The 17,410-nt window shown below is 50.5% G+C and overlaps 2 protein-coding genes across 2 annotated transcripts in view; both read left to right on the forward strand.

The window, feature by feature from the left end:
• Positions 1–13,376, forward strand: part of LOC108539279 (uncharacterized) — an 82,833-nt gene extending 69,457 nt beyond the window's left edge. The window contains exons 2-6 of the mRNA XM_017887862.1: positions 7,009–7,108; positions 8,019–8,199; positions 12,189–12,395; positions 12,773–12,850; positions 13,281–13,376. Coding sequence (XP_017743351.1) covers positions 7,026–7,108; positions 8,019–8,199; positions 12,189–12,395; positions 12,773–12,850; positions 13,281–13,376 — 645 coding nt within the window. The 5' untranslated portion in view covers positions 7,009–7,025. The remainder of the gene's footprint in view (positions 1–7,008; positions 7,109–8,018; positions 8,200–12,188; positions 12,396–12,772; positions 12,851–13,280) is intronic.
• The window catches only part of NOS1 (nitric oxide synthase 1), a 140,919-nt gene continuing 136,683 nt past the window's right edge, over positions 13,175–17,410 (forward strand). Inside the window, 1 exon segment of the mRNA XM_017887872.1 lies at positions 13,175–13,235. The gene's annotated coding sequence lies outside the window, so the exon portion shown is untranslated.

Consider the following 17,410-nt stretch of genomic DNA (forward strand, 5'->3'; position numbering starts at 1 on the left):
CTGACAGCTCTCCTACTAGTACTGATCAATTATCAATGCCGCCTTCCTCTGGTGGTGGTGGGGGGGTGTTAATTGGCACAAAAACTGTGTGCACTGGAGACCCAACAGATTTCTGAATGACTGGAAAATTCTACGTGGTCTTTTCCTATTTATTTATTTATTTATTTATTTACAGAGTCTCTCTCTGTCGCCCAGGCTGGAGTATAGTGGCACCATCTCAGCTCACTGTCTGCCTCCTGGGTTCGAGTGATTCTTGTGCCTCAGCCTCCCAATTAGCTGGGACTACTGGCGTGCTCCATCAAGCCTGGCTAATCTTCTTGTATTTTTAATAGAGATGGTGTTTCTCCACGTTGGCCAGGCTGGTCTCGAACTCCTGGCCTCAAGTGACCCGCCCACCTCAGCCTCCCAAAGTGCTGGGATTACAGGCATGAACCACTGCATCTGGCCCCTTTTCCCTTTTATTTATTTCCCTTTTTTTAACACCCTCAAGGGTGTTATCCTCATCTGTCATATTATTCACTGGCTGGATAGTTAAAGATGATACTTCCTGTATTTAACAACACTTTATGGAGCACCAACTGTATGCACATCCTCCAAGGGGCCTCCCACATTATCTAAAATTGGCTCCAGCCCAGTCCCCTCTTGGCCCCTTTGTCCTGGTGTTTTTGCCAGAGTCCTCATCATCATCTGACATCATATTATCTGTTTACTGGTGAACTTTTATATTATTGATGTCTTTACTTGTGTATGTTCTGCTTCCCTAGCTAGAATATCAACTTCATGAAGGCTGGGGCCACTTGTTAGCTCAGTGTGTTCCCCTCAGGGCCTAGGACATACAGTTGTGCTCAATAAATATTTATCATATGAATGAACACAAAGCGATGGGCCAGGCATTTTGCAGGGAAAAAAAATATGAACAATGAGACATGATTCTGGCTTCAAAATACTTATTCATTGAGTGGTCAAGAAAAGGCATGAAAAGTTATTACAATTCTGGAAAGAATCAGATGCATCCTAAGATGGGGCCTTAACATTCTCTGAGAGGCAGAAAAAGGGAAGAAAAGGGGCCTCATATCCTGCAGTTAATTCTTTTTTTTTTTTTCTCTTGTTTGAGATGAGTCTCACTCTGTCGCCGAGGCTGGAGTGCAGTAGTGTGATCTCAGCTCACTGCAACTTCCACCTCCCAGATTCAAGCAATCCTCTTGCTTCAACCTCCTGAGTAACTGGGATTACAGGCGCATGCCACCACACCCAGTTAATTTTTGTATTTTTAGTAGAGATGAGGTTTCACCATGTTGGCCAGACTGGTCTCGAACAACTGACCTCAAGTGATCCTCTTGCCTTGGCCTCCCAAAGTGCTGGGATTACAGACATGAGTCACCGTGCCCAGCCTGCAGTTAATCCTTTATGAGTTTCTTCATTTAGTAGTTGATTCTTCTGATGGCCTGAGTCTTTGCATCCTGACAGCAGGGACTGTATCTCTCTGGTTAATCCAGGCACAAGATGGAGTTCAGTGGGTGGTAAATGATAGGAATTTAGTACATGTCTTAGCTTCACTTTTGTTTGAGTCCTCCAGAAGCCAATTCCAAGACAAGGGTTGGGATGCAAGGAATTTCTCTGGGAGGTGATCTCAGGAAACACAGATAGGAGAATGGAGAAATGAGACAGAGAAGGCAAGGAGCCAATGAAGGATGAATTATCAGGCATGGGAACCAATGTAGAAAACACATCTCAGAGTTAGTCCACTCAAGGGGTGTATTAGTCTGTCCTTATGCTGCTAATAAAGACATACCCAAGACTGGGTAATCTATAAAGAAAAGAGGTTTAATTGACTCACAGTTACAGATGGCTAGGGAAGCCTCACAATCATGGCAGAAGGCGAATGAGAAGCAAAGTCATGTCTTACATGGCAGCATGCAAGACAGAGCTTGTGCAGAGGAACTCCCCGCTATAAAACCATCCGATCTCATGAGACTTATTTATTGCCATGAAAACAGCACGGAAAAGACCCACCCCCATGATTCAATTACCTCCCACTGGGTCCCTCCCATGACATGTGGGGACTATTACAATTCAAGGTGAGATTTGGGTAGGGACACTGAGCCAAACCATATCAAGGGACAAGGAAGTATTCAGGTATTTGTACCCCAAATCTTGTCAGTCATTGGTTAAGTGTTCCCGGGTGAGGCGGGGAGTGGGTGGGTATAAATTCCCTGACATTTTTTTAGCAAAAGAGTTGCAGATGCTGACAGCTGGCAGCTAGATCAGCATGCATGGGAATGGTAGGTGTCAAGGTGATATGGGTGGGGCACCACCAGAAGGTGCTTCAGTAAATATTTATTGAATAAATACAGGAATGGACATTGGTTGGGTGCCTAGTACATACTAGGTACCTTGGAGCTGTTAGTTCACGTGATTTTCAAGGTTTTTGACAGGCAGGTAGATTCTGGGGCTCAGAGACGTTAGGTGACTTGCCCAAGGTCACACAGCTAGCAGGAAGCAGAGGCTGGATTTGGGCTGAGTCTTGCCTGGCTTCAGTGCCCACCTTCTCTCTCTTTTCATAACATTGATCCGTTGGATACAACAGTGATGTGGGCACCCTGGGCTGGAAAGTTTTAGAAGGGGACCCATTTTTCTCATTTTCTTCTCTTTGGCTCCAGACCTAGGTCAGCTTAACCTTGCCTCAAAGTCCAGTCAATAGAACCCCTTGCCTTAAGGTCACCCCAACCCTCCACGGCTTCACCTCAACCAGACTTTCCCCCTTAAGATTACTGGGCTCTGGAGCCCAACCAACCTGAGCTCCAACTCTGCAGCTGCCACTGCTCAGCCAGGTATCCTTGAGCAAGTAATTCTACCTCTCTATGCCTTAGTTTCCCCCCAAAACAGGCCAATAATACCCAACTAATAGGGTGGCTATGAAGAATAAGGAAGATTCACGTGGCCTATAGTAAGTGCTCAAGAAATGGCAACAATGGTGATCTCGGTGAAGTGATGCTTAGCTTATTTTTTAGTTGCTACCCCATGTTCCTGTGTCCCAAGCTGCCCCTTCTAATCATTGCCTCTTCAACTTTAGCAATCATTGTGTAGCATTTAAGTGCACAGACCCTGCAGTCAGTCTTCCTGGGTTCAAATCCTGGCTCTGCCAGTCATTAAGTGGGTGAGAACTAACACACTAATATATCGTTCACCAAGCATGTGACAGTGAATATACCAATATATGAATATAACACTTCCCATGTGGGTGAGAGCTTAGGACCTTGCCTGGCATATAGTGAGTGCTAAAGTGCTACTAAGTATTTCTGATCATCATATTTCTTTTATCGTCATCATTAATATTACCTGAAATTCTTCCTGTGAGTCAGCAAACCTTTTCTAAACACCTAGTGTGTGCCAAACACTGGGTAGAGTTCTGGGGCCCAAGAGATGAAGAAAATGGGGTCTCTGCTCCAAAGAGTGCTCAGACAGATAGAGAAGCAGAGACAGATGAGAGTGAACACATAGCAGTGCAGGGACAGAGGGAGGTGCAGAAGAATGCTGTTGTCCCGTCCAGAGACCTTCCCTGTGGACTCCTCAGTCCTTCCCTGTGGACTCCAGAGATGTGCCCTCCTCTGGACATTCTGCTGTCTCCCAAGTCCAGACTTCTCATTCTTCCGAAAAACTCCCACTTTCTGCCTGACAGCATGGCTAGAGTGATCAGTGGGTCTCTATCTTTCACCTTGACAAGCCGACTGCAAGCCCTCTGAGGCTAGGACACGATTTTCTTTCCCATGCCATGGAGTAGCCAACACACTATGCTGAAACAACAAAAGGGTGATGCAGGGGAGGCTGACTAGTGTCAAGAACAGTGAAGGCTTGGAGGCTTTACTCTACATGCAAGCCAACAATTTAGCTGCCGAGTTTTATGGATATTGGCAGAAGACATGAGATTCCTGGGTCAGAGACATAGGATTTTATTACTCATAGCAATAGTAATAACCAGAGTATCAGCATTTGTGCCAGTTCCTCAGTCCCCAACAGAAAGAGGATTAGATGACATGGATTGGATTACAAGAGAGGAAACCCCATCCTGTATACTGGACAAACCTGCCCCCTTTTCCTGAGATAGTATATTTATCATACTGGATAGTACACATGCCTGCCCTTTGCTCTGAATTGAAACATTATTTCTGTCTTCCAAAGCTGTTCTCTATATAAGCATCCTTAAAAGGATAGTCTGAAGAAAAGGCAATCAGTACCTCTGCTGGTAAGACAGAGAGAAATGCAAGAGACACATCATCTCCCAACAGATATGGAGGGATGGATGGATGGACGGATGGATGGATGGATGGATGGGTCAGTGGGTGGCTGAATGGATAGGTGGGTAGATGAGATGAGCAGAAGGATGAAAAATTGTAAGGAAATGCTTTTTAAGCTTTGTTCCTGGAAGTCCTAAGTGCTCCAGGGGCTCCCTGGAGGAGGACAGCACAGTCAAGAATCTTGCCCCCTGCTTCATGATTCTGCAATAGTCCCCCTTTCACCTATTTTATATACTGGCTTTTGCATACAATCCCATTAGAATATTTTTTAATACCCCAGCTAAAACAAGTTTGAAAATTATTGATATAGATAACTGATTCCCAAATTTGAAAGTGCACCAGAATCACTGGAGTCTTCTCCAAATGCAGATTGCCAGGCCCCACGCCCAGGGTTGCTGATTCACTAGGTCTAGAGTGGATTCATAAAATTTGCATTTCTAGCAAGTTCCCAGGTGATGCTGGTCTGGGAAAAGCACTTTGAGAGCCACTGGTCTAGAGAAATTGTCCTAATTCCTCCATGCAATTGAATTCAGTAGTTGAATGCCCGGGGTGCACTGGCAAACTGCTAGGCATTCTAGAGAATGTCAGAATAGATTCGGACATGGCTCCTACCCCTCAAAGGGCTCCTAATCTCAAAACAGAGGCAGGACCCTCACGTTAGTAATAATAGGAGGAGAAGGAGCTACCATTTGTTGTGCATGTACTATGTGCCAAATACTGTGCTAAGGGCTTCCAATCCACTATCTCATTTAATCAGCACAAGCCTATGAAGTAGGGATTATCATTTTCCCCAGTTTTGCCAGATGAGAAAGCCGAGGCTCAGAAAGGGTAATTACCTTGTCTAAGATTGCACAGCTAGGAGGTAGCAAAGCCCGGGACTAACTCCAAAGCTTTTACATCACACCATATCATTGTGCCCTCCCCTCTTCCACACAATTAGAGAAGAGTCTAAGACAGTTTGCTTGCATGTCTGTTTGAATAAATCAAATGTCAAAGCATATGAAGCTAACAGAGCTCTAGGCTGTCAGGCTGTGGAGAAGAAAGTGGGTTCTCTCATTAAGGCTTTAAAAGTCAGGGTGAGGCCAGCAGGATCCCTTTCCATGGTTCTGGGCAGTGTAGGCTGCAAAGCGTCAGCACGCCAGCAGGCTGGGTTGTTACGGCCTATGGACTATGAGCTCATCTGACTTTCTCATTGGCACTGAGCACTTCATGAGCCAGAAGCCTGCCTGGGGGTCTTGGTTGCCCCAGCTCCCTGACATAGTGCCAGGCATGTGGACCACCAGAAAGAGGGGGAAGTGAATGATTACATGTATACTAGAAGATGCCAGGCCAGTAGCTCTCAATGAAAGCTGAATGAGGAAGCCAGATACACAGACAGACTAAAAACAGAACAGGTCTGAGTGAGCTCAGAGCTCAGCTCCCCAACCTTCCCGGAACCTTGACCTACATGACAGGGAGACCCCAAGACACTACTGGAGAGCCCAAGGTGGTCCTAGAACAGAGGAGGAAGCTATGTTCCAGTCTACCACTTTTTAATTTTATACATGGTGAAGTTAAGGCCCAGAGGGGGAATGGTACTTGCCCAAGGTCACACAGCAGATGGACGATAGAGTCAAAGAAGTCAGGTACCCTGGCCCTGGTTTGGGAGCTTTCCAGAACACTGAGCTGGAATTTAACCTCTTCCTCTTTCAACCACCTCCCCACTATCCTCCCCTAGGGACTGGTCTCCGAATTTGCTTAATTCTTAGAAATAAGTCAACCCATGTCATCTTGTTTGCACATGTCTGTGGTATGGTGGGGGGTGGGGCAGAATTATAAGAGATCTTTCTTTTTGAGGGGATGCTTTCATTTTGAGGGGATGTCATTGGTGATGAGAAGCTCTGTCATTGAACTCCAGTTATCTGCTGAGCAAGGGTAAGGACCCAGCCCAGCACACTGGGGTGGCCTTACCAGCACAAGGTAGCCAACTTAGAACCAGAAGACAACCTGCCTCAGTTTCCCCTTGAGAGCTTATTAAAAATACAGCCTTTTGGGTACCACCCCAGATCTAGACTCCTAATCTTTGGAGGCAGGGTCAAGAAGTTGGTGTTCCCCTTCTCAGTGAATTCTTACACATCTGAGAGTTTGGGAGCCACTATTTTACATTCTGATTAAGACCTCCTTTGCCGCTCAAACAGCTCCACTAACCAGGCTGAAACCCATTTCCTTGGTCAGAGCTCTTATACTATTGGCCCAAGTGATTTAGTTGGGCGCAACGCTACTTAGGAAACATCTGAATGTGAATGCCTTTAGGAGGGGCATGTGCTCCAGTTAGCCACAGGCTCCACTACTCCCTGATGTCTCCTACCCAGCCCACTTCATGTTCCCTGGAAGTATGTACATTCGCAACCCCCCATTAGCACTGGGTTCTCCCTAACAGTGCCTTCAAAATGCAAATACTTTGACCAGCCCTTCATACCCCAGTGCAATTTAGACCATCAGAATTCCAGGCTTAGAGAATTTTTGCAATGTGTTGCCTTTAATTGGGGCAAGACGACCAGGGAATTCTGTAATGTGGGTGAAGGGAAGAACTGAAGGACTAAATTGAGGGTATGAAAAGCAAACTTAGGACTCCTCTTAATGTTTTACTTGGTCCTCTGGTATGCTTGCAACCCCCACCCAGTGTCCTGCCTACGCCCTCACATTCTTTTTAGTGCCTTCTCTATGTGGACAGATGCTGGGAACCAGGAGATGCAGACAGTTTCTGGGGTGATCCAGGATTTTCAACCCACCCAGGCCCAGCTTAGCGGGGACCTAGGTTCTGGTCCTGAAAGGTGAGTATAGGAAGCCATGGACTACCTGACTGGTCTCCGGGAAAACAGCAAGGCTACAGCGAAGGTTTAGCGCGCCATCTGTTGGTCATTTTGGAAACTGCATCTTTGCCAAACGGGCTGCAGAGAGCTACAGGCATCTGCAAATTTGCCAGCTGGTTCTCCGGCAAGAAATTGCTTTTAACCTTTCCAAGGTCTCACACCCTTTAAAAAGCCGCTGCACACTTGTGAACCTTCCACCTCAGCAAAACGCACTTGCAATTGGTTTTGCATATAATTCCAGGGACTTGGCCATCTTCAGGTTAAGATCTTCTGAGACCCAGAGATGCCAAGGAGTTTCCTTGAGCTCACATAGCACGTTGGTGGAAGTGTCAGGTCTGGAAAGCAGGTGTTCCAGCCACAAATCTAGTGTTTTTAATGCTCAGACTGCCTCCTTAAGCCTTAAAGGGCTCTTCCCTCTTTCTTCTCTGCCAGAGTCCTGCAAATATCTGTAGGAGTCTTTGACATGCCCAGAAACTGTAACGCTCCTACCTCTCCTGGGGGTTTTGGGCTCTCAGACAACCCTGTTCGCTGTTCATTGTTCCTGGGTCCTACAGAAGCATGCCCCCAGGGCCACTTTACTGGCACCCACTTTGCTCTTAGGAGTCTCAGACCCCGCATCCTGAACTGGGAGTTAGGACAGGAAACCAATCTGTCACTGACAGGCTGCTGCTCCAGGATGGATTGTCAAACCTTCCTGGATCTTGGCCTCCCTAGTGTAAAATGCTAGGTTGGAGGCAGCCATCTCCAAGGGCTCTTCCTTACTCTAACTACAAAACTGACCAATGGGTGCCGTCCTTCACAACAAGCAGGTCCAAATCACTTTCCCAGCCAAATACCCAGAGACAGGGTCAAAAGCTAACTTCCTTTCCAGAATCAGAAGCCCTGGGTGGACGGCGCTGCTGAAGGGCGGGAGGGGACCTGCACACCATGGGAACAGGAAGGACACAGAGGTGGCACCGCATGAGTCTTCCAACACCTCCAACAGGCCCGCAAGGCAGAACAATGAGGCAGACCAAGGGGCGTTTCTTGGGGATGAAGTAGTGCGGGATATGGTGAGTAACGGGTAAAGGGGTGGCTTGGTGGGTTCAAGGGGATAATGCACAGGGCTGGGTATATAGTTGGCGTCTAATAAGGGAGACTTACTGTCATCACATAGCTGAACCCCAGCTTAACAGCAAATTCTTCTACTTATTTAAACAAACATTTGTTCGGTTTTTGGTGGGAACAGAGGTTCTCAAACTTGAGCAGGCATCAGAATTACCTGGCTGGCTTGTTTAAAATGCAGATTGCGGGGCCCCATCCTGAGTGTCTAATTCGGGTGGTCTGAGGTGGGGCCCTGGAATCAGCATCACTAACAAGTTCTCAGGTGATGCTGATCTCATCATTCAGGGAACACGCTTTGAGAATCCCTGCCTTGGAGTAACAGATGAGACAGATCACCCCGCCCTCATGAGGGCATTGAATGAGTAAATATCACAGAACTTGTATGTTCTGAAGTGGGACATGCAGAGCGCTTGGGGCTGCTCCCATGAGGGGGAGTTCACGCTAAGACTTGAAGGCCGAGTAGAGCCAGCCCAGGAAGTGGAAGAGGGGTGAAAATTTCATGAAACACTTACTTAGAATGTGCCAGGCTCTCTCTCATATCATTCATCCGCTCCTCCCAGTCAATGTCAGGAAGGTAGGATTAACGTCCATTTTACAGATGAGGAAGGTGAGGCTGAGAGAGGGAAATAACTGGCCCGAGAACTCATGGCAAGAAAGAAGCCCAGGTCTGTTTGTGCATAGGACGCCTACCAGCAGCTACATCCCCTCTGCTGTAGCCCCAGGAACCCCCTTCTTCCCAGGGGAGCTGCTACCTGGACACAGCTGTCGGACCTGGCCAGCCGCACTCCGTCCATTTCCCCCACTGGAGCTCTTCAAGTGTTTTCACTGCTGGGTGAATTCAGCAGATGCCTTTCGATCGCAGCCTATTAAATTAGCCCCTCTCTGCAGCCAAAAGAAGATAATTATGTTTTCATTAGCCCTGGATAATGTATTACCCCCTCGGTGACAGCCACATCAGTGAGACCAGCCTCCTCCCTTCCTCCTCCTGCCCAGGGCTCCACCAGAGCACTCCACTCCCCTGGGGTCCACCTCTGCACTAAGGGGTAGGCACCAGTGAGGGTCCAGAGCGGCTGGGAGGTGGGGGGAAGGGACACCCTTTTCACCCATCCACCATCCACGCACGGGTTGAGGCGTGTGGTCCTGAGAGAAATGCCAAGAATAATTGTTATCATGGTGACCATTTATGAAGTGCCTGCCCTGTGCTGATGCCAGGACGGGTCTCAGCTGGTTTGATCTTCCAATAGCTCGAGAGAAGGGTGGCACAACCCTCATCTTCCCCTGAACCCCAAAGGGGTCCTGGTGGAATCAGGTTATTGTGACAGCCCAGAGCAGCTTCCAAGGCACTACACCCAAGGGGCATTTGGGGGACTGTCACTGTGCATTATCCCAAGGCCACCTGGTTGACGGTAAAAGTCTCTTCCCTCCACTTGCTGGGGATCTCTGGAGACAATGCCCAGTACTCACGTGGTAGGGGTCCCCAGACACCAGGAGCCACTCTCCCCAAACCTGAGACACTCCCCGGATGGCTCCGACATCCTCACTCTCCCTCTTTCTCCACAAGACAGAGGCAAGGAGGCAGGAAAAGTCCCACTTTGGGGTCCCAAGTTCTAATATCTGCTTTACCACCGATTACCTGGGTGACCTGGAGCAAGTCACTCAGCCTCCAGAGCCTCTATTTTCTCCCTCTGTAAAATGGGAATAAGAAAGGGAGTCATCTCTTACCATTTTTCTGATGGTTCAGTGAGATATACCTATTAAATGCTTGGCTCAAAACCAGCGAAATGAGAAGTGCTCAATAGAAGATGGCCATTGTTGTCTTTACCACCACAACTAGTGTCCCTAGTTCCCGTTAATCCTGGGGAAACCACCAGAGGGAGGGAAGGGAAGTCCGGCTCTGTCACTGTCCATCTTTCTCTGTATCTCTGTCTTTCCTGTCTCTGCCAATCTCTCTCTCTCTCTCTCTCTCCCTCTCTCTCTCTCTCTCTCTGCCAGTCTCTCTGTCAATCTGCCAATCTCTCTCTGCCTCTCTCTTCTCTTACTCTCTCTGTCTCTCTTTTTCTCTCTGCCAATATATCTCTCTGTGTGTTTTTTCTTTCTGTCTCTGCCAATCTGTCTGTCTCTGTCTCTCTCTCTCTCTGCAAATCCCTCTGCCTCTCTCTTCTCTTACTCTTTCTGCCAATCTCTGTCTCCCTCTGTTTTCTCTGTCTTTCTCTCTGTCTCTGCCAATACCTCTGTCTTCCTGTCAATCTTTCTGTCTCTCTCTTTTTCTGTGTGCTTTTTCTATCTCCATCTCTGCCAATCTCTCTCTCTCTCTGCCAGTCTTTCTGTCTGTTCTTATCTGTCTCTCACTGTCTCTGCCAGTCTCTGCTGTCTCTGTCTCTGTCTATATACCTCTCTCTGCCAATCTGTCTGCCTCTCTCTTCTCTGACTCTGTGTGTGTGTGTGTGTGTGCGTGTGTGTGTGTTTTCCTCTCTCATCTACACACACACACAGAGGGCCCCTCATGGTCCCTGGCTCCACCCATGGGCTCTGAGGCTCTGTCTTCCCAGATCTCTGTCTCAAGAGCTACATTCTAAGGCTTTGCTTTTAATTGCACCAAGGCACCTGGAAGTGAGGAAAGAACTGAGGGGAGTGGGGTTTCTGTCCCCCTCTCCCCAAATCCAGCCAACTCTGCCTTCTGCAGGCACAGCCAGCCTTGGCCCTGACGCCACTGTCTCCACCATCTCGTGGCCGTGCATTCCCTCCCAACCACCCTTCTCCCCAATTTCAAAACAGCTTGTGCTCCCAGAGGAAGTGCCCCTACTCTGAGCTTCTTTTGGCCTCGACCCACACACAGGCAGACGTGGACTCTGTTTTGAGCAGGTGAACCGCCAGCCCAGTGGAAGAGCAGCTTCCCTTCCCCTGGCTTCCTGATTTTCCCCAGTTGCCATGGTAATTGAGGGAGCAGTGTTCTGAGAACGACACCACTGAAACCCAGCACTCAACTTTGAAACGGTTCAGGCAAGGGACACTGGACCCAAGACAGGAGGGGACCAGACTGCAAGGACTCAGCTCCAGCCTCAATTTTCTGGGACCCGCCCCCCATCCAGCCTGTGTGCCCCTGTTCTTACTCTCATCATCATCAAAATCATCATTATTGTTGGAAACTGTTTCCTGAGCATTTACTACATGTCTAGCACTATGTCAAGGGCTTCACCAACATCATCTCATTGTGTATATCCTCACGACATCCCCAGGCCCATCCATGGCTCAGGAAACAGGCTCTGAAACTTGCCCTTGTGGCAGTCAGGAAGCGGCAGAGCTCTGGGGCTGGCGGCATTTCTCCAGGCCTCCTTCCAGTGTGTGGAAGACAGCATAGACCTCCATGCACCCTCATCAGCTTATTCTTTATTCCTTCCTCCCCTCCTCATCCCCCACACCCCTCTTCCTGCCCCCTAAGTCACACCCCCCTCCCCTGCTGGATGTGCAAGACATCTGAAAAGCATTTATTAGTGACAAAGGGGGTGGTGGTTTTCCTCTTTGCCTCTTCTCTGTGCAACTCGAAGCCTGAGTGGGTTTGCTCCACTTGGCAAGGCTGGGGAGGAAGAAAAGATCAAATCACCCAGAGCCAGGTGCCAAGTTTGTGTGTGTGTGTGTGTGTGTGTGTGTGTGTGTGTGTCCCCGTCCTCTCTTTCCTTGATTTTCCCCTGTTTTCCCAAGACTGTGTGAGCAGCAGCAACAGCAACGGGGAGATGCAAAATCCTTTGCAATCTGCCCAGGAAAAGACAGCTTTTGAGTCGGGTTTATATGGTTACCCATATGTTAGGGCCCCTAAGAAAGGAAGGGAAGCTGCGTTCTCTGTGTCTTCCCCTCCTCCAGCCCAGACCTTGGCCTCTCCACACCTGTGGCGCTCCCAGGCCACAGATGAACATGTACTCTCCATCCTTCCCCTCCCCAGATGCCAGGCCTGAGTGTGGCTCCAGAAAAGACCAGAACCAGGCAACATTTCCTGAACAGGCTGCCTTTCTCCGTCTGTCCACCCAAGAGCCAAGGCCAGAACCCAGGCTGCGACTCTGCGGGCTCCCGGGAGGGGCTCCCAGCACTGCCCAACCTGGGGGGCTGTGTGTTCCACTGTCCCATTAAGGAATATTATTCCAACACTGATGTAGAGGCAGAAATAACCATCCCTGCCTCCCATGGGGCCTTCTCTGCCCAAATAGACCTGCCCTCCCCTGCGTGGCTACTACATTCAGCCTCTCCAGGCTCCCAGAAATTGTCGTTGTGTGTGTGTTTCCTGATAGAAAAAAAAAAAAATGGAAATTAGGTTATATAAAAGATGTATGCTTTGGAGCCCAGAGCGGCTCTTTTAATGAGGGTTGCGACGTCTCCCTCCCCACACCCATAAACCAGTCGGGTTGGACGTCACTACTAATTCGTTTCAGCGATGATAGGATAAAGGAGGGACATTAAGAAATAAATTCCCCCTCACGACCCTCGCTGAGCTCACGGCTCAGTCCCTACATATTTATGCCGCGTTCCCAGCGGCTGGGTGAGGAGCTACTTAGCGCCGCGGCTCCTCGGAGGGGCGGCCGGGCAGCGAGCAGCGGCCGAGTGGACGGGGTGAGCCAGGGGCGCGTGCGGGGCGCCCAGCACTGCGCCGGGGAAGCTCGCAGCCTCCGTCCCGAACTTAGGTTCGCTGAGGCTGAGGGAGGGGACGCAAGGGGAGGGGAGAAGAGAAGGGAGGAGTGGGGGCTAGGGGAGAGGGGGTGGGGAGGGATCTTGGAGGCACAAAGCGGAGGGGAAGGGGAGGGACGCGCGCGGCTCCTACCAGGAGGCGAGTGGGTGCAACCGGCGCCCTCCAGCCGCGCGGGGCGGCGGACTCGGAGGATTCAGAACCCGGAGCGCGGCGGCCGCGGGCGCCCGGGAGGAAGAGGAGGAGTAGGAGGCGGGCGGGCGGGTGCGCAGCGCGAAGAGGAAGCCTCCGCGCTGCCTGGCTCGGCGGCAGGTGAGTTCCTGATCCAGGCGTCCCGCGCCCCTTCTCCGTCCCCAGGGCTCCCCGCTCCCGCCCGAGTCCCTGGTGTGCGCGGAAGGCTCGGGCTTTGCTGCGCGTCCCAACTTGGTTCGGGCGGCCTCATTTTCCTCCTAGCGGGCGGCCCCAGGCCGGGGGCTCCGGTCCGGGGGTCTATGCGCCCAGGCTCCAACTTTGCAGGACCTCAGTCGCTCCCCAGCCGCGCGCTCGGCTCCGAGCTGTGCGCTGGCGGTAATGGCGGAGCCCTTGGCACGCTCGCTACCTTCCCGCGGGCAGCCCTGGCTTGGGGATGCCAGTCCCTGGGGACCGTTGTACCTGCCCAAGCTCAACTTTACGCCTTCCTCTGTGACAGACTCTGCGGCCGAATCGCAACTGCGAGCCGCAGGTAATGGCGGAGTCTTTGGCACCGCCAGCCGTCCGCGGCTGGGGGCCCGAGGCTGGGAGGGCTCCGCTCCCCGGAACATCGCCTCGGCCTGGCCTCCAACTTTGTGAGGAGCCTCCTTGCGCTCTCCTCCCGCGGTCATGGCGGGGCCGCCCGCACCTCTCACTTCTTCGGTCTGGGAGAGATTGGGGTGTAAGAGCGCCGTCTCCAGAACCTGGGAAAGTTGTGCCTCTCCCGCGAAGGAAGCTCTAGGGAGGCCGAGGGGCGCGCTCCGCCGCGGTTCGGGGCTGGGCAGTGGAACCAGAGCTCGGTGAGGTTGCTTCCAGGTGGCCAGGGGTCGGAGCAGGGTCCCCAGGAGATCTAACTTCCAGGGCCACTCAGGGACCTTGCGTCCGCGGTCCCGGAAGGGGCTCTCTCGGGACTGCGCCCCAGAGGAGGCCAGACACTCGCCCCCACCCCCAGGGCACTGTGACCAGAGAGCTCGTGGCTCTCCAAGCTCCGCATCAGGCTGTCTGGGGTAGACATCCAGAGAGGAAAGGCTCTCACGGAGAAGGCAGCCGAGGAGGGCAGGAACCTTTCCAGCGACTCCCCTGGGTTCTGGTCCTAGATCGACCCTTTACTTGTGTGACCTTCGGTAAGTCTCTTCATCTTTCCCAGCCTCAGTTTCTCATCTGTAAAATGGAGAAACAGTACCTTTTTCGTGGGGCTGTCGTGAGGACCTTAAAAAATAATAAATGTGAATATGAAGTCAGGGTAAGTGTTCATAACGCAGGAAGTGTTGCTGATTTTTTTTTTTTTTAAACCATTATTGTAATGCTCTGGGACCGGATCTGGGAGACTTGCACGCAGGTCTAGGGTTTCCCGCCAGTAGGAACTAGGGGGTCTACCCCACAGGCTGCAGAAGATTGCCCTCGCCTCCATCTCTAACCCGGTAATCCTGTGGAAGACGCATGGGATTCTTCCTTCTATTCCCATAACCCAGCTCAAACCTGCGCTTAGGCCTGAGAAAAGCGCGCACGGCCACCACGGAGGGAGGGTCCCTAGGGATGCCGCTAGGCAAGGGTGCGGTGCAGGCGAGCGCTCCTCTAGGCGCCTCATCTCACCTCTGGCGGCCCAGGACCTTGGGAGACAGCAGAAAGGAGCCCCCAGACCGCTCCTACCGAGAGGAATGAGGGAAAATTGCTCCCTTTCTTCAGTGCTAATTGGGGTCGGGGCAAACGCAAGAAATTCATAAACACACCAGGGAACACTGACGCAGCTCTCTGGAGCATAGAATTTTCCCCCGTTATTTCTTCAGAACTGAAGATAAATCCCCCCAAGTGCGCATGGGTCGCGTCCATTCTCCGCCCTCAAGGCATCTCAGCGGATGGTTTGAGAAGCCTCGGCAGGTCTCTGAAGGAGGGGATCTCTGTCCCACCAGCACCACCACAGCGGCCCCGGCCCCTTTCCACTAGCCTGGATTTCAGAGGCACCCTGAGGGGCGCACAGCTCTGTCACTGACAGCTCCAAGGCACTGTCACACATATTATTCACCTGGAGCCTCTTAACAGCTCTCAGGTTGCGAGCACAGCCATCTGAATTCCATTTTGCAGCTGTGGAAATTGAGGTGGGGCAAACCAAGCTACCTACCCATAGTCACCTAGCTGGTAAGTGACACTACCCAAGACCTCAACCCCAATTTTCGGCTTCTTAATTGGGGGCATTTTGCATGCATCTGGGCACCTACGCAGTCTGACATGTACCGGAACCTTGGCACACATAGCTGTATTTCCTGATACATCTGCTCAGCCAGAGGCCAGCCATCCCTATGGTCAGAGGCATGGCTTTGTCTCCACAAATTGTGTGATTTTTTTTCCCCAGAGTCCCGGATCATGTAGAGAAAGAGTGAGCAGTGTGGTAGAGACACCTGGTGAAGACCTCAGCTTGAGGCCAAGCTTAGCTCACTCCATGGCTGTGTGACCTCAGATTGTTCACTTAACCTTTCTGAACTTCAGTTCTGTTATCTGTAAAATGAGAACAGTAACTCCCACACGGGGCTGTTTTGAAGACTTTGTGATTATGTATGTGAAAGGTGTTCTAGAAACAATGCTGTTATGCCAAGATTGGTGATTGTAAGGCAGGAAGGCCTTACAATCCGAAACAAATGGAGCCATTTGGGGCCAGTAGTGTCATCGTGGCTTTCAGAGCAGCCTGCTTTTTGTCCTTTCTGTCTCCTCTTTATTTTTCCCAAATGGCCAAAGCCAGTCCCCAGGAGCCTGTGTATTCCATGGGGAAGGACCTCACGGAGAAGAGTGAGAGGGTGGGGGTATTGTGACAGGTTAGGCTGCTCCCAGTGGGTCTCTGTGAGTAAGATGCAAAGAGTTGTCCAAGGTACCACTCAGACAGTTGTCCAGAAATTTCCCTGCTGGCAGGGTTGCTGATTTCCCAGGAGGCAGGAAGATTGGGAGGTCAATTTGCCTGCATATTGTGAGCACAGACAGGTTTGGCTGTGCCTGTTGCGTTCACAGTCTGCTGATGTTTTGGGGTGTCTTATGACAAGACTTCGTGTGTTGCCTGTCACTCAGGTTCTGTGGGTCTGTGCAGGGCTTGGAATGTGGTTAAGAGCCACAGGCAACAATCAGTGCTCATGAGAACTGGGGCTTTTTTCCATTAGAAAATGGAATTTGTAGGCTGGGTGCGGTGGCTCATGCCTGTAATCCCAGCACTTTGGGAGGCTGAGACGGGCAGATCACGAGGTCAGGAGATCGAGACCATTCTGGCTAACACGGTGAAACCCCGTCTCCAGTAAAAATACAAAAACTTCTCTGGGCGAGGTGGCGGGCGCCTGTAGTCCCAGCTACTCAGGAGGCTGAGGCAGGAGAATGGCGTGAGCCTGGAAGGCGGAGCTTTCAGTGAGCCGAGATCACACCACTGCACTCCAGCCTGGGCGACAGAGTGCAGCTCCATCTCAAAAAAAAAAAAAAAAAAAAAAAAACCGGAATTTGTAGAAGTTGAATTTGGCATTTCAGGACCCTTTTAAATCTGGATTGTTTGAACAGGGGGGCATGATTCCTGCCACGGATCAGTGTGGGTTTGTATGGTTAACACCACACAAGTTACAGACATGACCATTTTCCTTGTTCTAATATATGATAACATTTAAACATCATCTAATCCAGCAAACGCCAAACATCAGCCCAGTGGGCCTTTAGTGTCAGAATACAGCAAGTCACTGGTTAAAAGCAAAGATGCCAGACCCCACCCTAAATCTACCAAATCAGCATCCCTGGGGGAAACTGGAAGTATCTATATTTTTAACAAGGCTGCTCCAAGAGATTCTAATACCCTCAGTTTTTGTCTGTCACCCTCCTTGTACAAATTGGGAAACTGAGGCCCAGGAAAGGCATGTGACTCGATGAAAGTCACACAGCACATTACTGCCAAAGCTGGGATAGAACTTCAGTGTCTTGACTCGTTGTCCAATCCTCACCGATGATAACTTCATGTTTCCTTTGGTACAAGCCCTGTAAATGCCGGAGTTTAAAGAACTTTAATTTCATCTTTCTGATTGTCATTCTAACTTAGACCAACTGCTCAGAGGAGACTGAAAATAATTCCTCCCACCTTGACCTGGCTGGGTGTCAGCACTGAGTTCCCATCTAATCTTGGACATTAGCCCCACTATTTGATCTACCCTTTCAGAGGGAATATTCTTTTTTTTTTTTTGAGACAAGGTCTCTCTCTATTGCCCAGGCTGGAGTGTAGTGGCGTGATCACAGCTCACTGGAAC

The sequence above is a fragment of the Rhinopithecus bieti genome, unplaced genomic scaffold (assembly GCF_001698545.2).
Source record: "Rhinopithecus bieti isolate Rb0 unplaced genomic scaffold, ASM169854v2 scaffold_17010, whole genome shotgun sequence".
Classification (NCBI taxonomy): Eukaryota; Metazoa; Chordata; class Mammalia; order Primates; family Cercopithecidae; genus Rhinopithecus; species Rhinopithecus bieti.